Source organism: Heliangelus exortis, chromosome 31 (genome assembly GCF_036169615.1).
Source record: "Heliangelus exortis chromosome 31, bHelExo1.hap1, whole genome shotgun sequence".
NCBI classification, from domain to species: Eukaryota; Metazoa; Chordata; class Aves; order Apodiformes; family Trochilidae; genus Heliangelus; species Heliangelus exortis.
The window spans coordinates 184,996-212,095 of NC_092452.1; the positions used below are offsets into that span (position 1 = coordinate 184,996).

Genomic DNA, 27,100 nt, shown 5'->3' on the forward strand with positions numbered 1-27,100 from the left:
TTTTTCGGGGTAGACTTATAGGAACTGCAAGAAGAGAGTCTTAGGTGGATTTACACAAAATCAGTCGGTGTAGGATGTGCAATCAGTTCATAGGGAGGTGATACACGGGTGGAGGGAGGGAGAGAGGGAAGAAGGGATGGATTTGTCCCACAGATTCTGCCTGGTCCTCACCTTGACCTGCACAACCCCCTTTATTATTAATTAAACAAATTAACTCGGATTTTTATGCTGACTTTCAGCTGATTTGGGGAGGAAAACATCCCTGCGCATGGCTGGGCTTCTCCTCTCCTTCCTCCTGCCTCCAGCACGAGGAAAGGACCCCCCAGGACCCCTCAGTCCCCAGGAATTGAGGGGCAGCAGCTCCCACCCTACCCGGAGGCCAAGGGACACCCTGAGCTGAGAGGGGGTCCCTGTCCCGGGGGGGTCACCGCCACCCCATTCATCCCCCAGGTTGGGAAGGGCCCCCCAACAACAGCCGAAATTTGACTTTGAAAACCCCACCTGGATGCTCCCCCCCCCAAAAAAAAAAAAAAAGAAGCGGGAAGAGTAAAACCCAAAATATTTTTACTCGGTTTACCCCTCCCAAAGAGCAGGATGAATCCTCACCCCCCCCACGCCCCACACAGGGGAAAAAGGAAAAAAAAAAAAAAAAAGAAAAAAAACCACGATTCCATCAGTAGGTGTTTTAAGACAAACCGCCCTATTTTGAGGTGCCCAGCAGCAAAATTTTAGCTGTCCCCCAGTTTAATTTTTTTTTTTTTCCAGCTCAGCAGACACAAATCCACCGTCAACCCCCCCCCTCCTCCTCCTTTTCTATTTGTGGCTGTCCCGGAGGGAGACACTTGCTGTTTAATTCCAAAAAACCTCAGTGTTACAATACAAAACCCAATTTATTTTGGATTTTCAGCTTGCGAAGGCACCTCCTCAGGGAAGAAGGGGAAAAAAAATAATCAGAAACATAAGGAAGGTTTTTTTTTTTTTTCCATGTGTTTGAGGAGGGGAAAAGCACACAGGAGCTGTGCGGGTCACTCGTGTCATGGAGACGCCTGAGAAAGCCTTGGAGGGCAGAGGGAAAATCACCTTTTTTTTGGCCAATAAAAGAGTAAAATCCTTTTTCTCACCTTTTTTTTTTAATGAAAAAGTTTCGTTGGTGCTTTGGACGCAGAGGGAGAGGGGTGGGAGGGCAGCTTGTGTCCTGCCAGGTTTTTTTTTTTAGCCCATTTTAACCCTAAAATCCGGCTTCGGGGTTTAACCTGGTGAAAAAGGGATTTCACCAAGTTCTTCGGTATTTCGGAGAGAGGAGAAGTTTTTTGAAGGAAAACATCAGAATTTCTTTGCGATTATTAATTTTTTCTCCCCGTTTTCGCGCTTCTTTTGAAACTGCACACATTTTTTTCTCTAATAAATCCCAGGTTTTCCAGCAAGAATTTTCCCCTCAGGATGCTGCTTGGAAATGGAGGTTGCATCAGCGGGAAGGCGAGGGCATCGCTGCTGCCTTATTCAGCTTTCCTATTCATTTATTGCCCCCTATTTGGCAAATAGGTCTCTGAATTTAATTTATTTTTTAATCCCTGTACCTCTCTCCCTCTGGGAAATGAAACTCTTTAGCGTTTTTGGTTTTCTGTTTGGTTGAGTTTGTTTTGGGGTCTTTTTGGGGGGTTTTTTTCTTTTTCTTTTTCTTTCCTTTTCTTTTTCTTTTTCTTTTTCTTTTTCTTTTTCTTTTTCTTTTTCTTTTTCTTTTTCTTTTTCTTTTTCTTTTTCTTTTTCTTTTTCTTTTCTTTTTCTTTTTCTTTTCCTTTTCCTTTTCCTTTTCTTTTCTTTTCTTTTCTTTTCTTTTCTTTTCTTTTCTTTTCTTTTCTTTTCTTTTCTTTTCTTTTCTTTTCTTTTCTTTTCTTTTCTTTTCTTTCTTTTCTTTTCTTTCCTTTCCTTTCCTTTCCTTTCCTTTCCTTTCCTTTCCTTTCCTTTCCTTTCCTTTCCTTTCCTTTCCTTTTTCCTTTTTCCTTTTTCCTTTCCTTTCTTCTTTTTTTTATTATTTTATTTTATTTTATATTATTTTATTTTATTTTTATTTATTTATTTATTTTGGAAAAAAGGGAACAAACTCGGCCAAGAGCTCCCACTCTTCTTCCCCTCTCAACCCCTCCAAGAAGCTTCGGAGGAATGAAATATTTTGGACAGCAAGTGGAGCAAGAAGTGAAGAGTTTTGGTGGGGAGAAGGGGCCCCTGAGCACGCAGCTCGGATGCTGAGGAAGATTTGGCAGAAGGAAGGTTTCTTACACTGGCCTGGTGTTTGTCTCCATCCTTCCAAGTGCAGCTTGAGTCATTCGCTCCCAGGAGAAAACAACCTCGGGTCCTTGAAATCTCACGGGAAAAGAAGACAAAAAAAAAAAAAAAAAATCACAGCAACCTTCTGGACTACAAAACACTGAGAAACAAAGACATAAAATAACATTTAGGGGCAAAAAAAAACCCCCCAAGCCTCACCCGAGGGCCGTGGTTTCTACAACACCTGAGCATCCCCAGCTCTTTCTCTCCCCGAGAATATGAAGGCAAAAATGATGAGGAGCCTTAATTACACCCGAAAAAAACCACTTTCTTGACACCAGCCGGACCAAATGGCCCCTTTTTCTTTTGTCACTGCTTCAGGCGACCTCCTGTTTTAACTTGGAATTGAACTTGGACTTCCGACCAGACAGGGGCCCTAAATTGAGGCCGATATTTTATTTGTCTGGCTCCGAATCCCTGAGTCAAGGAGTAGTTGTTGCGTGGAAATAATAACAATAATTAACACGGGAAAAGGGGGGAGAGGAGGGGGAGGCGGAGGGGAGAATTGCCCAGAGCTGGGACATTCCGCAGTGGCTGTAAAAAAAAAAAAAAAAAAAAAAAAAAAAAGCCTTTATTTTCCTTAAAATGTGGTGTCAGGATTTTGGGAACCCCCCGAAAAGCTGTCACGTCCCCATCGTGTCACCCCTGGGGTCAGATGAAAGGGACCAAGAGGTGTTTATCTATTTATCCCTTCCTCAGCTTTAGCAAGGGGGATTTTTTGGGGTGGAAAAAGATAAAAAAATAAAAAAAAAAAGGGGGGATAAAACACAGTAATAAAGACACGAGGTTGGGCTTTACAAATCCATCTCTGGCCCTGCCTTAGGGCGGAGGGGAGGGGTGTTTTATAACTATATATTTAATTTCTCCCCCTTTTTTTGCATAGGAAAACGCAGGGAGGCGATTTTATATATCTAGATATGTGCCTTTTTTTTTTTTTTTTTTTCCCCTTCCCCAGGAAAAAAGCCGCAAAAGACACAAAACACACCCTGGAGATTTGCGAGCCCCTTCCCAAGTTGCTGATGGGGGGCGGGGGGTCTGGGACGGCAAGAAAAAGGGCAGGAAAAAAAAAAAATAAAGATTGGGGGAAAAAATAAAAATAAAATTAAAAAAAAAGCCTGAGGGTGGATCCACTCCAAACAGGTTGCAGGAATCTGAGAGGTTAGGAAGGAGAAAAGTTGGATCGTCTCGGGTCAGGATCAAGTCCCCGTCTGACACCACCCGGGAGGGTTCGGTCCAGGCGGGGAGGGGGCTGAGGAGGGGTGGGAGTAACCTGAGAGTCTTTCCTTCCATCTTCCCTCCTCACTTAAAGCGTTTAAATTAAAGTTCAGGTGGTGGGGGGGTGTTTAATTTATTTTTTAATCCCCTGTACAAGCATCTCCAGCGCAAGAGGGGGGTGGGAAGTTGCTGGTAATCCAAGGCTGGGAGAAATGTAATGGGAATAGAATGGAAAATAAAATATTTTTTGCCTTTTCTCCCTTTTTTTTGGGCCAGTTGCGCTTTTTTTTAATCCCTTTTTTTGGGTCCAATGCGTCAAAGCAGAGAAAATTCAATTTAATCTGCTTTTCCTGCTCTATTTTGGGCATTGTTTTTGCAAGAATCCTCCTAAGGCTTTGGCACAACCTCCCTGGTTGTATTAATTCAGCAAGGAGGTGAAGCAGGGATGTTCGGATTTATTTTTCTCTGAATAAGAAAGAAAATAATACTAATAAAAAAAAGAAGGCACGCAGAAGTTTAGGGGAAAAAAAAAAAATTAAAATACTCTCCTTTGGCTTTTATTCACCCATTTTGAACAAAGCCTGAGGAAGATTTCCTTGGATTCCTCTGGAAAATGAGATTTAGAACAGTTTCTTCCTAAATTTTTGCTCCAGAGGGAAAATTCAATGTTGATCTCAGATTTCCACGGGCTATAATTTCCCCTAGGGCTCAAAATTCTCCACCTTTATTCTCCCCCTTGCCCCCTTCGCAAGAAAAAATACAATGGAAAAACCAGATTTTTTTCCCAAATCTTGGTGGGGTTTGTTGGTTTGGGGTTTTTTTGGTTTTTTTTTTTTTTTTTTTTTTGTGCGGGTCCATCGAGGTTTAGAGGCACTGACAGGGGCTGGAGCCCATTTTGATTCCATAAAACTCCCACCTTGGGCATTTTCCTTTGTACGTGAGATGTCTGGAGTTGGGAAGAACCATAAATACGGTTTGGGTTTGTTGGTTTTTTGGGTTTTTTTTTCTCCCCGCTGGAAAACGGTGCCTTTCTAAATCTTTCAGACAGAGTTGGGGAAAAGGGAGGAAAAAAAAAAGATAATTTAGAAAGGAAAAAAATAAACCCCTGTGTGCTGGAGGTTTGGGGTGGGTTATTTTCAGCTCTCCCATAACTCAAATAAAGGATTTGCCTTGTTTTCCCCCTTTATTGTCACCTTATTTTTTTTTTTTTTTTCTCATTTATTTTCTCCGGGATCCGTGGCTCATCAAAAGGGTTTTTAGTGTAAAATTCTGATGGGTTTTTATTTGGGGTGAGATTTCCTTGGCCTGGAGAACCAGCCCTTGGCTTCGAGCCATCTTAGATGGCCACGAACGAGCTCTTTAGGTGTTCGGCTGCAGAAAAAAATCAGGATTTTCAGGGCGAACTTCCCACTTTTTGGGGCAGAAATCCCTTGTTTGGAGAATTTCCCTTCAATATTTCCAAACCAGGTTAATTCTATAAAGCAGAAACAACCCCAATCTCACCGGCTGCCAACGCGCGTTCACCCGAAAATCTGGATTCAGCCCTAAAATTCCCTTTTTTCTTTTGCTTCAGAGGGGACAGTGGCAATTAAAAAAAAAAAAAAAAAAAGCAAAGCTAATTTAAAGGCGAGAAGGTGGAAAAGCTGCTTTAAAACCATCAGCTGATGTGCTGGAGATAAGATAATGAGAAACAACTCGCAGTTTTGCGAGATAAATCTAATATTTTCCCCCCATGGACTGCTGCATAAATTTGTTCCTCTCTTTCTTTCCAGTAGGAATTAAAAATAAATAAATTCTGAATTTCTCCCAGCCTCTGCCATCAAAGCGGCAGAAAAAGCGAATCAGATAAACCCATATTTGTCTTCAGGAGGAGAAAAATTCAGGTTTTTTTTTCTTCTCGGAGCCGGCTGGAAGAGGGGAACCTCTCCCTCAAGAAATATCCCTATAAAAGCTTCTTTTTTTTTTTTTTTCTCTCGAAGCAATCTGCAAGCTCAGAGCCGGCGATGAGAAGGAGAAAGAGGATTTTTCGAGGAGATATTATTTAATATTTGTCTATTTTCTCTCTGATTTCACCAGTTTCAAAGAGAATCCTGAAAAAAACGGGATGCTGTGGGGCTGGGGAGTGAGAGGTGGGGGTTTTTCCAGCCTAAGAGGAGGAATCTTATCCTTTAAAAAAGAGCTAAAAAAGAGCTTATAATAATAATAATAATTTAAATTTTAAAATATCCACAAAAGGGGGTCTCACATCTTTTTTTTCTATCAAATTACTCCTTCCCCTCTTCCTCATTTTTATTTCTGGTACCGCTCTCCTGAGAGCTTCCACATTTTGGGAAGTGGAACCAACCCCCGGCAGAGAGGAGAAATCAGAAGAAATGGTGGGAAAGGGGCGGTTTGGGAAAGGAAACCTTGAATTTCGGAGCTGGGGGTTGGGGTCCACCTCGACCCTTTTCCTCCCTTCACAGCCACGGACCCTTCCCCAGGAAAATCACTTTAAATTTTTCTCCTTGGATACCTATAGAAAAATGCAGTCTTCTCTCTTCCCTCTTTTTTTTTTACTTTTCTTTTTTTTTCTTTCTTTTTTTCTTCTTTTTTTTTTCTTTCCTTTTCTTTTTTTTTCTTTCTTTTTTCTTCTTTTTTTCTTTCCTTTTCTTTTCTTTTTTTTCTTTCCTTTTTCTTTTTTTCCTTTTTTTTCCTTTCCTTTTCTTTTTTCTTTCCTTTTCTTTTTTTCCTTCTTTTTTTCCTTTTATTTTCTTTTTCTTCTTTTTTTCTTTCCTTTTCTTTTTTTTCCTTCTTTTTTTCTTTTCTTTTCTTTTTTTCCTTCTTTTTTTTCTTTTTTCATTTTTCTTCATTTTTTTCTTTCTTTTTCTTTCCTTTTCTTTTTTCTTCTTTTTTTCTTTTCTTTTTTTCTTCTTTTTCTTCTTTTTTTCCTTCCTTTTATTTTCTTTTTTCTTCTTTTTCTTTTCTTTTTTTCTCTTTTTCTTTTTTTTTTCTTTTTCCTTTTTTTCCCTTTTTTCCCCCCTCACATTACCCTCTCTTTTCCCCTCACTTCCTTCTCCTTCCATCCATTCTTTCCCCTCTTTTCCTCTTCTTTCCCCTCCTTTTTTCCAACCCTTCCCTTAATTTTCCCTTAACCCCCCCAGCTCCCCAACCCAACCTTCATTAAACCGATTTTTCTCCTCGAAACGCCCTTCCCCAACCCTTTGCTTTCCAATTTCTCCCCTTCCCTGCCTTCACCTCCCTCCCCCCATTCCTCCTCTATTACCTTTACCATAAATCTTTACATTTTTAGCATTTAATCCCCTCCCCACTCCGCACAGCTCGGACATATGCTACGAAATGTTAACTACTTCATAAAAATTAAAGGCGAAAAAAAAAAAAAAAAAAAAAAACCCAAACCCCAAGCCAAAACCCAAAACCAGAAGGGTTTTTTTTTTTTTTGTTCAGCTCCCCTCAGCCTTCCCCCCCCTCCCGGACACCCGGCTTTAATTTAAATATCATTTCTTGGTCAGCTTCTTCCATCACCCCTCCGAGCCATGTGGTGTTTGGGATGGGGAGGGATGTTTCTCCTGGGTGATTTGGAATTCAAAGGATGCGGGCATGGCTTTCATTATTTTTTTTTTTTTATTATTAGTTTTATTTTTATTTATTTTTTATTATTATTTTTATTTTGGGTTTTAATTTTTTTTATTATTTTTATTTTTTATTATTATTTTTATTTTTTATTATTATTTTTATTTTTTCATTTTACTTCCTTTGATTTTCCTTTGTTCTACTTTGGTTCACTTTAGGCTTCACCTTTCTCTTCACATCACTTTAGGCTTCATTTTTTAAGGAAAAATTTAATTTAATTTAATTTCTACTTTAATTTAATCTCATTTATTTCAATTATTTGCATCCCCACGCATTTACCCCATTTCACTTCTCCCCCTCCCTGCCCATTTCATTCTATTCCATTTGAATCCATTCCATTTTTTTTCTTTTCTTTTATTTTATTTATTTTATTTATTTATTTTATTTGTTTATTTTTATATTTATTTATATTTATTTATTTATATATATTTATTTTATTTATTTATTTTTTTATTTATTATTTATTTTATTTATTTTATTTTTCCATTCTTTTTCTTCCCCAAAAAACCACCTCAACCTTTTTCAGTTCCACTTTCGACCTCACATGGAAGCCCCGCGGCCCCTCCAGCCCCATCCCCGAGCTCTGGGGGACCCTTTCGGGCTCCTTCGCCTTGAACTTGGACTTCGACGGCTCCTTAGGACGCCGAAAATCGAGACCTGGGAGCGGGTCAGGTTCACCGGGAATTTTCCTTCACCCTTTTACAGGCTCCTTTCGCTCCTCATCACCAGAATTTGGGGGATTTCTGTTTTATTCTGTGTTTTTTTCTCTCTTTTTTTTTTTTCCTCCGGATTATTTTTGGCTTTTTTTTTTTTTTTTTTTTTTTTTCGGTTTAATTTCGCCTTTTCAGCTTATTTTTCCCTTTTTCCACTTTTTTTTTTCCCTCCCCCCTATTCCTTTTTTTTTTTTGCTGTTGGAAAGGGATGATCTTCCAACTCATCCCGGGGGGGGGGAAGGAATATTCCCAAAAAACCCAGCAGCTCTGAGGGATGGTTTAGGATTCAGGGCATCACAGGCAGCAGTGGGGGGATCCCGAGTGGATTTGGACTCCAGTGGCGTGGGGGGCAACAGGGACCACCATGAGGTCCCCTCGGAAGACCCCAATCCCCACGGCACCCCCTAGAAAAATCGGGGGGGGGGGGAGGGATGCAGCCGGAGCTTCTCATAGGCACTAAATTCTTACAAAAAGGTCTTTTTTTCCCTGCGTTTTTCCTCTATTTTTATTCTTTGGGATGCTGGAGGTCTTTGAGGCCCCTCCCTCCCTTAACTCCCCCCCCCCCAAGGGCTGAAATTCCCCCCTCCCACGGTGTGTGGCCCCCCCCATCCATCCCACCCTTCCAGCCAGCAACCTGCTGTTTTTCTCTTTTCTTCCCCAGTTTTGTGTCAGAGCGGCCTTGGTTTATAATATAATCCCCCTCCCAAAAAATCAAATTAAAATTAAAACCCTCCCAGATCCAAAAAAACCCCCCCGGTCCCCCCCCCCCCCCCCCCCCCCCGTCTTCTTTGTGCCTACCCCGCATCACTGAAGGATCAACCCCCTCCTTACGTGTGCTGAATGAGCAAAAATCCGAAAATCAAATTATTTCGGAGTCTGGTAGGAAAATTCGGGGCTTTGGGGGGGGGGGGTTTGCACCGAATTTTTGCCTGAATTAAAAAAAAAAAAAAAATTCAGGAGGGGGGAAGCACCTGGCAAAGGGGAAAAAAAAAAAAAGAGTCAGCAAGTTCCACGCGGCAAAAAAAAAAAGAGGGGGTTTGGGCCCCCCCCTCGAAGTCTGGGGGGGGGGGTTGAGCACCGTTTCCCCTTGGAATATCGCGGGGGGGGGGGGGAATTATTCCTGTGCCCCCCACCCCCCTTTTTATAACGCTTGGAGCATCCTTCACGATGAAACAAGGGGGGGGGGGGGCTCCTCTAGGGGAAAATACTGGGGAAGGGGAGACACGGGGGGGGGGGGGGGAAATGGGGACACGATGGGGGGGGGGGGTGGGATACTCTCAGGGGGCGTCGTGCACAAAGAACCGCGGGTGGGGGGCTGCCCCCCCTCCCCAAATCCCAATCCCCATCCCCGACGGGGCGGGTGTGGAAGAAGCCGGGGGATGGGAGGGGAGGGGGGTGGGGGAATGGGGGGGGGGGGAGCGAAACGACACGACCCCCCCCAGCCAATGATAGTCGTGACAGGGTCACGTGGGCGGGGACACGTCGGGGAGAAGCGGGGGGGTTCGCGGGGGGGGGGCGTGGCCGCCGTGGATTTCTTAATGGAGCGGCGGCGGCGGGGCGGCCGCGCATGCGCGGAGGGCGCCGATATGTTGGGGGGGTCGCGGGGCGGCGGGGCGCGGCGCGGAGCTTCCCCCGACGGCTGCGGCGGCCGAGGAGGAGGAGGAGGGAGAAGAGGAGGAAGAAGAAGAGGAGAAACGGGAGGAGGTGAAAGCGGGAGCAGCTCGGCATGACATGACGGCCCCGCTCGGCCTCCCCCCGCGCTGGCCCGACGGGCTGGGTTGCCGTTGCGAGGATCCCCCCCGGGAGAAAAACCGCATGGAAGGGTTGGGACATTGCCGGGAGATGATGTCCCACGCGGGACTCGCTGTCCCCACCGCTCCACCGCCGCCCCCGCCCCAGGGAACCGCGTACGCTGAGCTGGCGGCTGCCGAACCCCCCCGGCAGTGCCCGTCGGGGGCGGCTTCCAGCGCTGCGCTGGGTTACGGGTACCCCTTCGGGGGGGGTTATTACGGCTGCAGGTTGTCCCACTCCCACGGAGTCAATTTGCAGCAGAAACCCTGCGCTTATCACCCCGGGGAGAAATACCCCGAGGCCGGCGGGCCCCTGCCCGGCGAGGAGTTGCCGTCGAGGGCCAAAGAATTCGCTTTTTATCCCGGTTTTCCAAGCTCCTACCAAGCGGTTCCTGGCTATTTGGACGTGTCGGTGGTCCCAGGGCTTGGTGGTCACCCCGAACCGAGACACGAGGCTTTGCTTCCCATGGAAGGTTACCAACACTGGGCTCTTTCTAATGGCTGGGATGGGCAAATGTACTGCTCCAAAGAGCAATCCCAGTCTGCACACCTCTGGAAATCACCTTTCCCAGGTAGGATTCTTCGGGGGAAAAAAAAAAAAAAAAAAAAAAAAAATCAAAAAATGCCTTGCTCCCACCGGAGGGGTGGATGTGAGTGTGTTGTGGATGAGTGTGCACATATATATATAATTTAAACATACAGCTAGAGCCGTGTGCGCCTGTATCTGTAATTAAAGGGAAAAGGACTGGCTCTGGAATGCCTCCTGTGAAGGGAAATTTGTACCAACATGTATGGGGAAGAAGGTGAAGCAATCATTTCTGCATCAAAATACACGCCGTGAGCTTGCTTGGAAAGTAACTTCGCCGTTTAATGCTTCGCTTTCTTCCCTCCTCCCTCTCCTTGCCTCACCTAAGCGTCTCTCCCTGCCTTTCTCTTCATTTTTCTCCTCCTCTTCGGGAAGACAGCTTCAAAAAGGTGGGGGAAAAATTAAGAAAACCTTCTCTAGGGGTTCAATCGAACGAGAAGTGTCGGGGGTGGGACAGTAAATCCTATCACAATTACACCCAGTTGTAGGAATAGGTGTCAAGTGACAAATGAATCTGTTTGGAGGGAGGCAGAGGGGTAGGAGGGGGTCGGGGGGGGGAGATCTCCGCCAGGTCAGGCAGGGATCCTGCCCGACTGACATCCGGGAAGGCAAAACTCCTCCTTGGAGCATCTTTGAGCCCGGTAAATCCCTCGTTCCCTTCTCCTGCTGATCCCGACATCTCCGGCCCCCGAGGAGAGCGAGCTGGGGTGGGGGGGAGGTGACGGTGGGTGCTGACTCCCGGCTCCTCACCCCAGCTGCCCCCCCAGGGTCCCAGCGTTGGGTGGGGAAGGACGCAGGAGCTGAGGAGGGGTGGAAATAACCCCAAGAAATGCGGCGAGGAGGGGACCCTACACCTTGGATGGGGAGAAGGAACCGGTGGCTTTAGCCCTTTAGGAGAGGGGGGGGACAAGAGGGGTGGGCACATGGGTTTATTTATTCTCCTTCTTCGGGACAAAGAGGGACGGAGGAATGGACTTTCCCGGGATATTTTCTTTTTTTGGGGGGGGCGGATTTCACGATGTATTGTTTGCTGCGTGATGAATGTGGTCAGCACCCACAAATCCCCCCAAAGCTCCCCCAGGGGCTCCCCAATTAATTCCCGTCAGCCATAATTAGGGCCGTGCTGCTTGCTCGCCTCCATCTTCCTGCTCCAGCCAGCCGGGTCACACCTTTGCGGAGAGCAGATTCCTCACCCAGGTCACCCCCCCCCACAAACACACACACACACACCCTAGGAAGGAGCTGGAGCTGCTCGAAAGACTGCGGGGAGTTTTCCCCCCCTATAACGACAACACAGGGGTGAAGATGCTCCCCCCATCCCTGCTGAACCCGTTCCCAGTCGCAAAGCAGAAACACACGAATCTCAGCTCTCCCTCTCCACACACTGGAGGGGGGGGGCCGCGTTTGTCGTTCGCCCCCCCAATCCCCCCCCACTCTCCCCAACACCCCCAGGGGGTTTTTTTTGGGCTGCACGAAGCCGGCGGTAAGGGATGGGGATGCACTTGTCTCTGCGCCGGGCTCAGTGCGCATCTGCGGTGGATCCCCCGAGAAGATTCGCTGTTGGGGGAGGAAAAAAATGGGTAGCGGTGCGTGCGTGTGTGTGTGTGTGTGTGTGTAATAATGCAGGGAAGAGGGAAGAAGCTCTAGATCTTTCCCCCAAATCCTCCCGGTTGGAAGGTGCCTTTGATTTATCCGCGCACACGAGTCTGCGGCTTGACTTGCTGCTCCTTGGTGATCGGCATGGCCGGTGTCGCCAAGAAAAACAGGCTTTCCCCACGTGAATTCTGAGTAGGATGTTATTATTACTATTATTATAGCCTTATTCCCCTCGCTGGATGCTATTTCTGCCCGCCTTGTCCTTTCCCCCCCCCCCCGCCCCTTCCCTTTCTCTTCTCTCGCATTCCTCCACTCTTTATCCTCCTTTTTTTCCCTCTTCCTTTCTCTCCCCGAAATGCAGAAATCCCACCCCAACCCCCACCTTGCAGCAAACCCTTCCTCTTCCCCTCTGCCTTATGTTGATTGTTGGGTTTTGCTTTTTTATTTTTTTATTATTTTATTTTATTTTATTTATTTATTTTTTTATCCAGACGTTGTCCCCTTACAACCCGAGGTCAGTAGTTACCGGAGAGGACGGAAAAAACGAGTCCCTTACACCAAAATCCAACTGAAGGAGTTGGAAAAGGAGTACGCGGCCAGCAAATTCATCACCAAAGAGAAGAGGAGGAGGATTTCGGCCACCACCAACTTGTCCGAACGCCAAGTGACAATCTGGTTCCAGAACCGGAGGGTGAAGGAGAAAAAGGTGGTGAGCAAATCCAAGACAGCGCATCTCCACCCCACCTGACAGAGGGAGACTTCGGAGGGGGGGGCAAAAAAAAAAAAAAAAGGAGAGCGAGAACCGTCAATATTTATCTGGTAGTTTGTATGATAACGTCATCGGGATTCTGCTGATTCCAAGATCATTATTTAAAAAAAAAAAAAAAAAAAAATTAAAAAATTGACATTCACAAATGCTACACGTGCGTCCCGCCCCCACCTAAAAAAAAAAAAAAAAAAAAAAAAAAAAAAATCACCGACCGCTCTTTGATTTCTCCCTCTGACTGTGAAAACCCCCCAGGTTTGCTCGGAGAAATCCATCGCTAAGGTTCAACTGTGTATATTTTTCAAAGGAAATAATAATAATTAATAATAATAAGCTAAGAGTGTAGTCACGTTAAAGGGGAAATGAACTCTTGAATGTCGCCCTGTAACGCTGTATAGTCCCCCCCCCTTACCCCCCCACCTCGCTGGTCTTTCATATCTCGGGCCATTTCACCCCATGATGTTTAAATGTCTGGAGAACCCCCAGAAAGTTGCATCAGCTCCGTGTTTGCTCGGCGCCAGGCACCGAAAATCAGAATTAAGGCTGCTACTGAGGGAAAAAAAAGGCGTCGAGGGGACCCAGATGTCACTGAACCTCCCCCCCCCCACCACTGATGGAACTTGAAGTGCTGGAGGGGACTTTTTTGGGGCGTCCTAACCAGGGTTTCTCTATCTCTGCCATAAAACTGGAATGTCTGTTCACCGCTGACAGGATGGAAAATGCACAATATTGTCCTTGGGGTTATTTCTTTTTTCCCCCCCCCTCTTTAAACCGCCCGATTCTCGACAGTGTTCTTCGGATACGTAAAAAAGCATCTTTTTTTTTTTTTTTTTTTTTTTAAAAAAAAAAAAAATAAATGTCTTGTATATGTATATAATATCGTGGTGTCCAGATGGTATGTACCGACTGCAGATGACATTTCTTAAAAATAATAAATATCTTTTGTTGTTGTTGTTGGTTTGCCTTGAGGAGAGGCTGTTTGTGCACCTCTTTCTAGCCCTGTGCCTCTCCCACCCTCCCTCCAACCACCTCCAACCTCCCCACCAACCCAAACACCTCCACAGAGAAAAGATGGGATTTTAAAAAAAAAAAAAAAAAAAAAAGGGGAAATCCGTCAAATTTGGGTAGAAATAAGGGGCATGCGAGGGTTGTTCCCGGGGGTGGGGGGGGTTAAAAAAGGTAAAATAAATAGAGCCAACTGAGTGCTTTTTAGATTTCTATCTTTATTTACAAAAATTGTTTTTAATTAATTAATTTTTTTTTTTTTTTTTTTTTTGCCCTGATGTTCCTCTCCCCGCAATTACCCCGAGGTGAAAACGCGATGACTTCCCTGAGACGCTTTTAATCTCTCCCCATCTCCCTCCCAAAGGATGCGTTTCGCTAAACCTGTTTGACTCCAACTCCGGCCCCAGATAAAAATCTCCCAACCTGCTCTCTCCAAACAGCACCGCGGCCCTCCCGGCTCCGCACCCGCGGAACTTCCGCGGCCGGCTATAGAAACAGGAGAGAGGAAATTGTTTCCATAGGCGGATTTCAATCTCCCTTAATAACTGCTCGTTTTAATCACCTCGTTAAATGATCAAAAAGGGGAGGGGGAGAAAAAGCTTTTAAAGGGATGTAACCTAAAATAATGTTATTGCGGGTTAAATTTGCACTGAGCGAGTGCAAATGTTTATGGGAAGGGGGAGAGAGCACACAAACTATATGGGAAAAAAAACCCAAAAATTACCAATGGCGTGCACAGAAATGCTCGTAGACACCCTAAGGGTCCAAGCCTTATAATGTGTGCATAAATGTGTAAATATATATAATTTATGCAAGGGGATGTGATGGCGTGTGTGTATACCCGCTTTTTTTTAGGATCTGGGCGTCGGTGTGTGTGAATGTATAATTATATTTCACATATTCCGATGTGAAATGTGTGCGGGGCTTGAGGGTGTGGGGGTAATTTAACTAAATTTACCTAATTTCTCTAAATCCGGGTGGCAAGGTGCTCTGTCTAGAAGTCTGTCACACATAACACGCCGCATGTAACAACGCGCCTACAAAAAAAAAAAAAAAAATATATATATATATATATTTATATGCAAATTTATACCTCTAGATGCAAACGCAGCCCTCTGCGTTAGGGTGTGAGGTGATGTCTGTTGTCTGCATCTACATTTATGTATGGATATGGAAATACATCGAGGAACAGCTCGATAAAGAGGTCTCCAAGATAGATCTATAGGGTGCGGATGCATAGGTATCTCCGCGGGTTCAACGCGGTGGCGGATCCCAGCACCAGACGTGCCGGGGACCCCCCACGGCTGCCCAAAATCTGCGGGAAAACGCGGAAAAATTGGGAGGGGGTGAGTCGGGGGTGGAGGGGTTTGGTCCTCTCACCCCTCATCCTTTCAGGGGGGCTGAAAAAAAAAAAAAAATAAAAAAAAAATAAAATTTAAAAAAAAAAATAAAATAAGAGGGCTTGGTAATTCCCTGCCGCTCGGTTTTCTCTGGGTGCCGAGCTGACGGGTTTTCCCGCCTTGATTTTGGACAATTCCTCGTGTTGGGAAGGAATTTCAAGTTTATTATTTGCATTTTTATATTTTATTTTTTTTTTTTAATTTTTGGGCAGATGGGCCGCTAGGAAATCTCGCAGTGCCCCCAAGAAACCCACGGCCGCTGCTCTAGGATTAAATCCTTGGTTCAAAACCGGCTCTAACCCAGCAGGATGTGTGGTTTGTGCGTTAAAAAAAAAAAAACAAAAAAAAACCAACAAACTTTTAAAAAAAAAGAAAAAGAAAGAGAGAAAGAGAGAAAGAAGGAAAAGATTGCTGTGTGTGCAGAGCCTGCAACGCCTGAGAGCAACTCCAGACAAGCCCAAATCCGACACCCCGACAGCGAGTGTGTTCTTCCCCGTGGCTCTGTTCTTCCTCATTGTACCTGAATTTCACCAGTTTTGAGGAAAAAAAAAAAAAAATTTGATGAAAGTGAAGTTATTGAGAGAGTGTTCTTGCAGCCAAGGGGGAGAGATGGATAAATACATTGAATTTTTTAGGGATGTGGGGAACTGAGGCCAAGTTCTTCGCGGAGTTTCCAGGTCTGGAAGTTTTTCCTCGGTTTAGTTCAGTTGGAGGGGAAAAGGGTGGCCTGGGGGGTCGGTTTGTGGCTCAGGTTCTCTTTGCAATAGCGTGGAAGGAATTAAAAAAGGTGGGGAAAAAAAAAAAAATTAAAAATCGACAAATGGAAAAAATCCAGAGGAGAAGCAAGAAATTAATTAATTGAGCTCCAGGGCACCGAGGGGCTTTGCTGGTCCTGGTTGGCAGATATTGTAGAACCCACGAGTCCGGCCTCTCTCCATCCATCTCCCACTTTTCCCACAATATTTAAAAATATTCTGATTTTTCCTGCCCCTCTCCAGCCCTTCATCCCGTGCTCGGGGCTGAACCAGCAGCCGGGAGGGCGCAGGGATGCTGAGGCGCCGTCTGGGATTTGGGGAGGGGGATGGAGACCCCAAGGAAAGGGGGGTTCCTCCCCACTAAAGTGGGGCTGAGTCTCCCCACCTCCGCTTTGGCTTGGAACGGGGTGGTCCGGATGGACAAACCTACAGCTTCCCATCCGCGGACACTCGGTTCTCCCTTTAAATCCGGAATTTGGGTGGAAAAAAAAAAAAAAAAAAAAAAAAAAAAGAGTTTTTGGGGGTGGTGGGATAAAATGAACACCTTCACTTCAATTTTATTTTTTTTTTTTTTTGGCTAAAATCTTCCTGCCGGTCCCAGAAACGGCTGATTCAGGTTGCTTTTTGTTTCGTTTGATTTCTCCAGAAGGGCCAAAAATCTACCCTACAACTCCAAGTCCTTTGGCCATCCCCTTCCACGAGTGTCGGAGGAGACCCTTGCCTGGAGGAGAAGAAATTTAACCCAAAAATCGCCCTCACACGCGAGGAACAGCTTGGTATTTCCCTACTGAAGTTCCGCGGGCGCGGAAGCCGAGATCCCCGGGATGTCATTAGCCAGGACCACAAAAATCAATTATTTTCCACTTTTTTTTTTTTTTCTGTGTGTCCCCACTTCTTTCTTCACACCCCCCTCCTCACTGCGCATCTCTCGCTTCTCTTTTCCTCGTTTATTTTTCCGTGGAGGATCCCGGAGCTCCGCGGGTGTTGGGTCAGCAGGCCGTGACGTCACTCCCGTGTTACCCTTGACCGTGACGTTGTTTGACCTTGACATCACGAGCTGCGGGGATAATAAGCGACGGGACCCTCACCCTTGATCTTCTCCTCCCCAGCCAGCCCCGAGCAGCTCCTGCTCCTGTTTACAGATAAACAAGGTGTTATTTGGAGTCTAGACAGGCGGGCTAATGGCCAACAATAAAGCCCTGAAAAGGAAGTTTCCCAAGTTTAGCCTTTTCTTTCCTTTGTATCGAGGACTTTGAATAACTTCCCAACCGCAGCCTTTATGGTAAAATCCTGGACAAGGGATTTCCCTGGCTTTTTTTTTTTTTTTTTTTTTTTTTTTGGCTTTTTTTGCTCCTGCCATTTTCTTCTCTTTTTTTTTCTCTTTCTTTTTTAGTTTTGTTTTATTTTCAATTTCTTATTTCTCTTATATTTATTTTCCTTTTTTCCGTTTCTTTCTTTTCTCTTCTCCTTTCTTTTCTTTCCCTTTCCTCTCTTTTCCTTTTCTTTCTTCTTTTCTTTTTTTTTTTTTTTTTTTTTATCTCGCTCGCATTAGCACCTATAACTTAATTTTTTTCCTCTAAGGCCTTTTTTTAAGACGAACTTCCCAATCTGGAGGGGAAATTCTGCTCTCACAACCCTGTGCTCAGTGCAGAGGTGAGTATAACTCTTGCTGGTTAACTTTCTATTTGTTATGGAAGAGCCTCGCCTTAAAAAAAAAAAAAATATATATATATATAAATAAATAAATGTGTGGGTTGGTTGTTTTTATTTTTTTGTGAGCAGCAAAAGGGCCTTCTGAAGGCCAAGAAATTCTTTTTTTTTTTTTTTTTTGAGACACTGACAGCCAACACGGTGCGTGTACACGCATCCCCCAGCCTGCTCCACTTTGCCTACGTGGTTCAGCCCATTCTGGGGAAAAAACCTGGTGGATTGGGGTATTTAAGGATTAATTCCAGCAAAATGTCGTGTCTCCTGTCGCCTCCACTTCGGGGACAAGCTGCTGCCTGGCAGGGAGCTCAGCTGGCTCAGCCCCCACTTGGCCCAGCCGTGGCTTTAATAAACTCCCTTTCCTCCCCACCACTTTCTCTTCCTTTACAAGGAACATTAAATAAAGTGAGATCACGCTTTGCAGGCTCTCCAAATGCGATTTGATCGCGACTCGTGAATTCTAGACCATTAACTGGTTTGTTGTTACAGTTGTTGGGGGGTGTGGGGGGGTTCAGCACTTCAAGGGAATTACAGTACGAGACGCCAATTTCTCACCCAAAACCAGAGCTGGCGGACGAAAGCAAAACTCCCCTCAAAGTTGGGGGACTAAACCTTTGCCTTACAAAAGCTGCAGGCATCAGCTTACATCAACCTAATAGGAGGAGAAGATCCTCTGCTGGCAAAGCTGTGGGAAAAAAAAAAAAAAAAATGTATATATATATATAATGATATTCCAGGCATTTAACTATTCCCTACACCGAGCCTGGGACTGCCTTGCTTAAAACTGGAAGCTGCCCCAGATGATTTGTACCTGGGATGAGCTGAAGTGTCGTGGACGTTTTTATTCGCAGCCATTTACCACTTTTCCGCGTTGATATTTCTCTCTTTTATTTATTTTTTTTTTTCCGCCCGGCTCCTACGTGTTCCATTTTACTGCCCTCTTACAGACATCGAAGGTGTCTCTTGCACTTAGCTGCCCACAAGGTACCTCCAGACCTTGTGGATATTCCACATCAGAAAAAAGGAGCCGGGGCAGGTTTGGGTGATATATGGCTACCCCGAAAGAACAGTTCTGTGGGCTTCCCAAAGCCTGTCTATATTTAATTCCCCGTGTCATGTATCTATATATTTATTCTAAATACTTCCTTTCGGAGCCTGGCAGCTAACTTCTTGCTCGAGTCACCGCAGCTCCTTACAACTCCCTCCCAATTTGGGGTGAAATTCGGCTGGGTAGAAAAGCTGAGCCACGGCTGGGATCTGTTTTTTCAACCTCCAGACCTTTTAATTTGCTTTTTTTTGCCCCCTTTTTAGCCCGGCAGAAGGATGCGATATCCAAAAGGTTGTGGAGCGTTTTTGCCCACTCGAGGGTTGAATTTCATGGTCTTTCCTTGGAGAAAACGGAAAGATAAATTGTTGATTTTTATTGATTCGATTTGATTTTTGATTTCTTGGAGAGACAAGGATGGAAGGGTTGGGGGAGAAGAGTCGAGCCGAGTGCAGCCCCGCGGGAAGAGGAAGGGAAGGCGAAATTTTATTTCTCACGTTTGGAAGAGAGGGGTTGAAAAAGTAGAGGAAGGGGGGAGAAGTTCTCCCCCCAAAAAAGGGGGGAGAGGAAACGGGCAAAGCACAAAAAGTCAATCTCAAACTTGGGTTTTTTTTTTTTTCCCCGTGCAGGGAGTGATGCTCACCCGAGACAGTCATTAGCATAAGATGTCGATCCTATTTCCTACACTAGACAGTGACCTTGAACCGAGACGTTGCAATCCTGCTTTTCCAGCGCCTTTTTCTTTTCCCTTTTTTTTTTTTTTTTTCTTTTTAACTGGGGGCCCCTTTTTTTCCGGCCTCCCACAAGCACCGAGCTTCTCCCGGCTTATTTCACCCAAAGCTTCTTGTGGAGGTGGGAAAAAAAAAAGAAACCGGTCCTCCGGGAATATTATTTTAAAAATTTAATCGGAAATTTCTTTCCACCTGAAAAAAATGGGATTCCTGCAAATGGGGGGAGAGCTGGAGATTTTTATTATTTTTCTGGGCTGGGCAAATTTTTTTTTTTTGGGGGGAGGGGGGAAAGGAACACTACAGGGGCAGAAAAAGAGGAGTTGCTTGGAGAAATTAGGTAGAAATGAGGATGTATTTTTTGGAAAGCCGGCTCTCGGGGTGGGTTGTCCAGGGAAGAGACTTCCAGTGCCTTAAGCAATAGGATTCGGCTCAGCCTTTTGTTTTTTAAGCTCCGCTCAGCCTGAGCTGAGCATTAGAAATGCCCAAGCGCTCACCCTGAACTGGGAAATGGGTTTTGAATGGGGAAAACAGCAACAACAACAACAAAAAAAAACCCTTAAGCTTTGCTTAAGGCTCCTTAGGATTTCTTTCCCTCTTTTCCTTGGACCTGCTGCCTGTGCAGGAGCAGCGAAGAGCTGGGAAGCTCCCTTCAAGGCCCCCAGGAGCAGGGAGCTCCTCTCCACGCTGTGCAACGCTTAATATATTTCTGAGCACGGCTGTAGCATCTCCCAGCTCTTAAAAAAAAAAAAAAAAAAAAAAAAAAAAAAGGGAACTGGGGGTGATTTTCTCCCTTGCTGCAGTGCTCATCGTGTAGTTTGCGCTTCGTTTTCTCCCCCCTGTTAGCCCTGAAGATGCTTCCCTCGTGTTTTATTTGGGGTAAACGTGGATTTTTATGAATTTTCATTTTTTTTTCCACCCATTAGAAAAAACAATAATCGAATTGTAGCAAAAGGAAAAGATCCAAACGCTCCTCCGAAGCAAAAATATTTATCCCAGGTCCGCTGGAGAACAAAGGCGTGCAGCAGCCAGGCTGGGGAATTTTGCAAAGGAAAAAAAAAAAAAGCAAGGTAGAGGAAGGGTTTTCTTTAAAAAAAAACAGCAAACAAAGCCAATTCAGATGGCAACCTCCGGGGATCACGTGCTCATTTTTATATAAACTATTCCTCCCCACGCTTTGCCCGGCGTTGCGAGCTCTTCTTCAGAGCAGGGAGAAGACACTCTGGAGAAACTGAGAGCAGCTTTTTCGCTTGTACCTGCAGGGAAAAAAATTCCTTGTCAAGGTTAAAAAAAAAAAAAAAAAAAAAAATGAAAGAGAGAAAGACAAGAAAAAAAAAAAAAAAAGTGCTAAACTTTCATTCCCGCAAAATATTTCCAGTTAACCGTATTTCTTCCTTCGCAGGCAAAGCGTGTAGGAAGGTACCAAAGTATCTCTGCAAGGTATGTATGGAGCCTGTGCATAGATCTGGCAGGGAGAAAAAAGGGATGGGAAATACGGAAAATAGGTTTTCCATCTTCAGGAGCTGTCCATGGAAGGCTAAAAAAACCCTAAAGGATTTTTTTTTTTTTTTCTTTTCTTTTTTCTTGGCACCTGATTTTTCTTGCAGGGCTGGGAGGGGAGGGGAGCTGAAGCCCCAAGGATTCGATGCTTGGGAAAGCTGAAAATATTGGGGAGGGAGGCTGGAAAGGCAGCACTTGGGGAGGTGAGGCTGAACCCTGTGCCCAGCTCTGTTCAGCCTCCGCGGAGCGCCTCCGCCCCCGCGCAGCGGTTTTACCTCTACAGGAATATTTACGGTACTTTTCAGAGTCAACCTGGCAAGGGGAGCGCTTGGGAGTTGCTTAAGGCAGGGGAGGAATGCAAAGCAATGCAAAAATCCAGCAAACGGGGTGGGCATTTCGGTTTCTTAAAAAAAAAAAAAAAAAATGAGAGAGAGAGAGAGAGAAAAAATACATCCTAGGGAAAAAAAAAAAAAAAATCTAACATAAACCACCCTCAAATGGCCTCGCGTGTTCCGGGTTTCCACACAATGCACCTTTCCCAGTGTCTTTTTTTTTTTCTTTGCCCAACGTATTTATTTGACACTGCGAGAAGCCGATATTGATTGATTTTTCTTTTTTCTTGTCCCTTGTACTCCTTTGCAGCGGCTCTTTTCAGTCTCACCAGGAGAAGCCGATGGGTGGGAGGACAGGAGAGCTCTGTAGTGGTACGAGGACAGAATATATTGCTAGAAGGTGCCGAGGAAACCAGGTCCGTGGGTGTGTTTACCTCTGCTTCCAGGGGTGGGGACCAAAGAAATGTGGGGGGGAGGGCTGTAATTCTTCTTCTTTCCCAGAAACGGGGAGGAAAAAAAGAAATAAAAATTTTCATATTTGAATTTTATACCTGTGTGAGCGCCTTGGTGCATATGGAATATATACCGGGTAAATTAAAGCTATATATAGTCGTGTTCTTCTGCCTGCTTTATTCGACACAGATCATAAATAAAAGGGATTGAGAAGCATTTTTTTTTTTAAAAAAAAATCTTCTACCCTCAGGAAGAGGCTGCACGTCCCCAGCCCACGACAAAGCCACCTCGTCCGGGAGGAGGGTGGGACAGAAAAATGATAATAATAATAATAATAATAATAATAATAATTTTTTTAAAAGGAGTAGAAAAGGTCGCAAACAACCTCCCAACTCTCCCATCCCACCGCGCGTAAATATGAGCCTGTTGCGGGCACCATCATTCGTCTCCTTAAAAAGCCCGTAAACTTTATATGACACAATATCTAATAGTAATTTATTGGGGAGATACTGTAAATTCGAACTGTTTTAGTTAATAATGGAGCTAATTAATGGGAAGCGGCCTCCATTTGGCAGCTGCTGGAGGGCCCCGAAGTGCGGCCCGGGGAGGAGCGCGAAGCGGTTTTTGGGAGCAAACCAATCGATTATTTGGTGCGAAAAATGTCATTTTAAGTCTCTTCGCCGTCCTCAAGCCAGCGCTGGGAGACGTTGCTTCTTCTTCTTTTTTTTTTTTTTTTTTTTTTTTTTTCCTTCTTTTTCCTTTTCTCTCTCTCTCTCTCTCTTTTTTTTTTTTTTTTAATAAAACGCTTTATGGGATTTATTATTACTATTATTTTATGATTTAGGGGGGTGAAGAAGGCCGAGGAAAGGGGTTGGGGGGGGGGGAGAGAAAAGGCGTAAAAAAGGCGGAACTTGCTGTTGTGTTTTGTCTCGGCTGCCAGGGGAGGGGAGGCCCCCCCCCCCCTCCCCTCCTCCCTCCCAGCGTAATTTGGGGCTCACGTGACCCCCCCGGACCAATGGGGCCGAGCCGTCGGTTTAACTATGTTTAATGTCAGATAGCAGTAAAGTAGAAGCTTTCGGTCAGGCCCGCGGAAATGGGCGAGCACAACCTTCTTAATCCCGGCTTTGTGGGACCTCTGGTGAACATCCACACGGGAGACACCTTCTACTTCCCAAATTTCCGTGCCTCTGGAGGCCAACTGCCCGGTTTACCATCCCTCTCTTATCCCCGACGGGAAAACGTCTGTTCCCTGCCTTGGGCATCCTCGGAACCCTGCAACGGGTACCCTCAACCTTACCTGAGCAGCCCCGTCTCCATTAACCCTTCTTTCGGCCGAGCTTGCGAGCTCGCCCGGGTGGAGGAAAGCAAATGTTATTACCGGGAAACCTGCACGGAACCCAGCGGGCTCAAGAGAGAGGAGAGGGGAAGGGACGGTGCTTTGCTGCCCCTCGAATCCAGCCTCCCCAATGGCATGGGGGGCAATTTCAGCAAATATGACTATCCGAGCAGCGAGGCGGTGCCCCACGACCCTCCGTCCTGCCAGTCCTTGGAGTCAGACTCCAGCTCTTCTTTGCTCAATGAAGGGAATAAAGGCACGAGCGGAGAAGCTGGGGGCTTGGTGTCCCCCCTGAACCAAGGCAGCACTTTAGGCAACGGTGGTAAGACCCGGGAAAATATTCTGGAGGGCACGGAAGGGGTTGTTTTGGGGCTGGCTGGCTGGAGGTGCTGGTTTCGGAGGAGATGGGAAGGGGGGGTGTTTGGAAACTTGCTGGCTTGGGGGTCCTTCGTGGTGGAATTGCTGGGCTGAGGGATGGGGAGCGCCGTGTCTATGTGTGCTGAGACCACTAGGGGTAGCACCGAAATCCCTAATGTTTTATTAGGTGGTGCTTCTTTTAAAAGAAAAGGCTATAAACATGTAAATATCCCATAAAAAAAAAAAAAAAAAAAAAAAAAAGGACAGAGGGAGAGTGTTTCAGAGCAGGGCAGTAGCTACGCACCCCTGCGCGGAGCGGAAAGGCTGGCGGAGTGTCCAGGAGCTTTTTTGGGGACATCGTAGAGGTGTGTCTGTCCAAGGGAAAGGGCGGGGGGAGAAGGAGGATGCTTTAAAAAACCCAAACCCCACCGCTTTCAAAGTTGGCATGGGGGTGAGGGGGAGTTTTCTCCCTGTTAAAGCAGCCTGAGCGGCCGCGGAGCCCCTCCCGAGGGGCTGGGGGGGTGCGTGTGTTTGTCCTCAGGTTTGTCGCTCCTTCCCTGGTTTGTCTTTTGCTCTGTGGCCCGGTTATAACGCTCCTCACCTTTCCCTTCTTCTCCGTCTTGTGCCCATCCCCTTGGCCCTGGGGTACCCCCTAAGCACCCCCAGCCAGGACAAAGGGTGAGGCCGGGGGACAGCGAGGAGCAGAAAAGGGTGATGGAGGTGTCCCCTTTCTTTTTTTTTTTTTTTCCCCTTTTTTTTTTTTTTCCTTCTTTTTCCCCCAAATAAGGGGTTTATGTTTTGGTTTGGTTTGTTTTTTTTTCCTTGCCGAGTGCTCAACTTTCGCTCCCCTCCCTTGCCAGGTGCTCCTTGGTACCCGATGCACACACGGTCCCGGAAAAAACGAAAACCCTACTCCAAGCTGCAGCTGGCAGAGCTGGAGGGAGAGTTTATGGTCAATGAATTCATTACTCGCCAAAGAAGGAGGGAGCTCTCAGACCGATTAAACCTGAGTGACCAGCAGGTGAAGATCTGGTTCCAGAACCGGCGTATGAAAAAGAAAAGACTCCTCCTGAGAGAGCAAGCCCTTTCTTTCTTTTAAAGTTTGAAAAGCGTCCGTGTCGGGTATTAGGAAAAAAAAAACAAACAAAAAAACAAACAAACCCAAACAAAGAAAAAACCAACAAAAAAACAACCCAAACGCAAACAAACCCACACAGACTGGTCTAGCTTTCACCCGAGCTCCCGGGACTGATCACTCTTAATCCCCCCACCCCTCCCTATTCAGAAACCAATGAATAAAGAAATAATATTCATAAATAACCATTTTCCCTTAAAATATGAAGCCCGACAGCGAGGAAAAAAAAAAAAAAAAAAAAAATTAAATAATACATCTTCTCTGCTGGGACCGCGGGGAACCAGGAGGCTTCCAGAGATGCTCGTCGGGCTGAAGGAGTGGTTTTGAGTGCGATTTTATCCTCATTTCCTTTGCCGGCAGCACAGGTAGGGATTTCGTGCAGCGCCGGGCACCGTCGGGGCCGTCGGGGGCCGAAGGTCCCACTCCCCCCTCATCCCATCCCATCCCGTCCCATCCCATCCCACCCCCATCCCGGCTTGGGTTGGAGGCGAGACGGGGGCTGGGGGTGGGAGTTGGACCCTCTCCTTTGCTGCCAAGGAGGGTGTAAAGGCTGGTTTGGTGTTTAGGGGGAAAGAAGGAGGGGGGAAATGGGCGAAAATAAAGGAATAGGGGGGAAAAAATGGAGAGGGAAGAAGATAGGGGAGGTTGTCCTACAGGATCGGCCTCGCATCCTTCTGGAAGATGCAGGGGGCGGCCCAGGATGGGCTTTTTTCAGCCTAAAATGAGGGTTTGAGGCTAATCGGTGTCTCTGGGCTTAATCAGGATGTGGAGGAAGACAAAGACTGTGTATATATCCGCTGTATATGGTATATATCTATATAATATATGAGGTCTGTGTATCGCGATATGTCCCTCCAGGCTGCGGTGCAGGCGGTGGGGTTCTCCTCAACGCCAGAAAATCACAAGGAGAAAGAAAACGCGCACACCCCCCCCCTAAAAAGCGCTCCGAGGGAAAAATAATCTGATTTTTCTTCCACAACTGAGCCTTTTCTTTGCTCCCCTTTCTTTTCTCCCCTCTTTGAACTAATGGCATTTCTCCTCACTACTCCCGGTTTATATTCTTCATCTTAAAAAAAAAAAAAAAAAAAAAAAAAAAGACATTTATTTGCAGCAGCTCTGCTCACGGAATATGCTGCTTTGCTGTGGTTATTGATGTCAAGTTCGGAAAATAAGGGGAGAAAATCCTTTTGCTTTTGGGGTTTTTTTGGTTTTGGTTTTTTTTTTTTTTTTTTTTTTTTTTTTTTGACCCTCCGGTGCTAACAGTTGGAGTCTGAGCGAGTCTCATCTCTCCCTCCCTGGGATAACTCGGATGATGCTCTTGGTCGCCTGGGTGTTATTTTCTTCATTTTAAAATAGGAGATTGGGGGGTTTTTAAGAGGAAATCGATCTCATTCAGCTCCTTCCCCAGCCTCCCATCAGCTTTAAAACTGCAGATTTCCAGCAAGACGCTTTATTTCCCTCCTTAAAATCTTATTTTAGCTGCGAAGAGGCACCCGCTCCCACCTTTAAGGAGATATTTTCGTGTTTTTTTGCTTTTTTTTTTTTTCTTGGGGGGGGGGTGTGGTGGGTATTTTTGGACTCCCTAAAACCATATCTGGCTTTTTTCCCTTTCAGAGTAACAGAGAGGGGCCTGGTGGGATGCGAAGCATTTTCTTTGTGCGTGTACTGGGATTTCCTGGAGGGAAAAAAAAAAAACAAAAAACCCACCCAAAAATCCTGCTTCCCTGTCAGGTCTGTGTTCAAGGCACTTTTAGACGGGGAGGAAGCGAGGAGGGGATGGGGCATCGTGTTTAGGGTGCTGGGGAGCATGGAAAATCATTAGAAGGAGGGGAAGAAATAGGAATTTTTAATTTAAGGGGAAGGGGGAGAGAGGGGCGGCGGTGCTGCAGCCGCTGCTTTGCCGCGTCGCGCTCTGCTCCATTCGTTTTATATCGGAGGGGGGATTAATTTTATGGGAAAGCAGCGTTTTCTGGGAAGTCTGGATGCTCACCACGTGCTCCCGCTTCCCCGCGTTCATGGTCATGACCAGCAGCAGCGCCGAGGAATGCTTTTATTTACGAGCTGCAAAGGATGGAGCCTTAAAAAAGAAAAAAAAAAAAAAAAGGAAAAAAGAAAAAAAGAAAATAATCCCTCCCTGGGCTGAAAGGAGCCTTCTCCTTCAGCTTTAATCGTGCAGGACCTTCCTCCCTTCATCCCCGTCCTTTCCACGGCTGCTTCTCCTTATTTTTCCTTTTTTTATTTTAAATTAAAAAAAAAAAAACAACAAAGGGTAATTCCCAACCCAGGAAACGTCACAGCTTTATTCCTTTTTTTTTTTGGGGAGGGGAGGGGGAGGTGGGGGGAACTGCAAAGAAATCCACCCCTCCTCCCCATCATCTCCTCCTTCACTGCCGGTTTCTGGGCCAGGATCCCCTTTTCGCCTCCCCCCCCCCCCTAAAAGATCCGCCGCGGAGGATGTATCGTCTGTCGCGATATTGTGCAATAAAGCCCAGGATGTGTTAAAACACACAGACATCGAGATAGATCTCGAGATGCTCCAGCTCGACCATGTGCAATTAAAGAGAGGAAGGAGGTGGGGAGGAACGCAATGTCTTGGGGAGATTTTGGGGGGGGGACTTGGGGGGAGGCGAGAGGTTGTAGGGGAGATTTTGGGGGGTCTTTGGGTGCTTCCTGAGCCCCTCGTCGCGGGGCTGAGCTGCCTCTGCAGAGGGTGACTTGGGGACCTG

The 27,100-nt window shown here is 45.9% G+C and overlaps 3 protein-coding genes across 10 annotated transcripts in view; 2 read left to right on the forward strand and 1 right to left on the reverse strand.

The window, feature by feature from the left end:
• ATF7 (activating transcription factor 7) overlaps positions 1-27,100 on the reverse strand; it is a 190,655-nt gene that overhangs the window by 17,418 nt on the left and 146,137 nt on the right. The gene's annotated exons all lie outside the window — the stretch shown is intronic.
• Positions 9,471-12,749, forward strand: HOXC13 (homeobox C13). Its single transcript, XM_071729438.1, has 2 exons — positions 9,471-10,245; positions 12,347-12,749. The coding sequence occupies exons 1-2, from the start codon at positions 9,615-9,617 to the stop codon at positions 12,601-12,603; spliced, it is 888 nt and encodes a 295-aa protein (XP_071585539.1). The 5' UTR covers positions 9,471-9,614; the 3' UTR covers positions 12,604-12,749.
• Positions 22,640-24,338, forward strand: HOXC12 (homeobox C12). Its single transcript, XM_071729633.1, has 2 exons — positions 22,640-23,204; positions 24,100-24,338. The coding sequence occupies exons 1-2, from the start codon at positions 22,640-22,642 to the stop codon at positions 24,336-24,338; spliced, it is 804 nt and encodes a 267-aa protein (XP_071585734.1).

Bases quoted from the DNA above. Each gene is read 5' to 3' on its own strand.
- HOXC13 (XM_071729438.1), top strand. From the start codon at position 9,615: ATGACGGCCCCGCTCGGCCTCCCCCCGCGCTGGCCCGACGGGCTGGGT. The intron at 10,246-12,346 runs GTAGGATTCTTC...TTTTTTATCCAG, and splicing joins CTGGAAATCACCTTTCCCAG to ACGTTGTCCCCTTACAACCC.
- HOXC12 (XM_071729633.1), top strand. From the start codon at position 22,640: ATGGGCGAGCACAACCTTCTTAATCCCGGCTTTGTGGGACCTCTGGTG. The intron at 23,205-24,099 runs GTAAGACCCGGG...CTCCCTTGCCAG, and splicing joins CAGCACTTTAGGCAACGGTG to GTGCTCCTTGGTACCCGATG.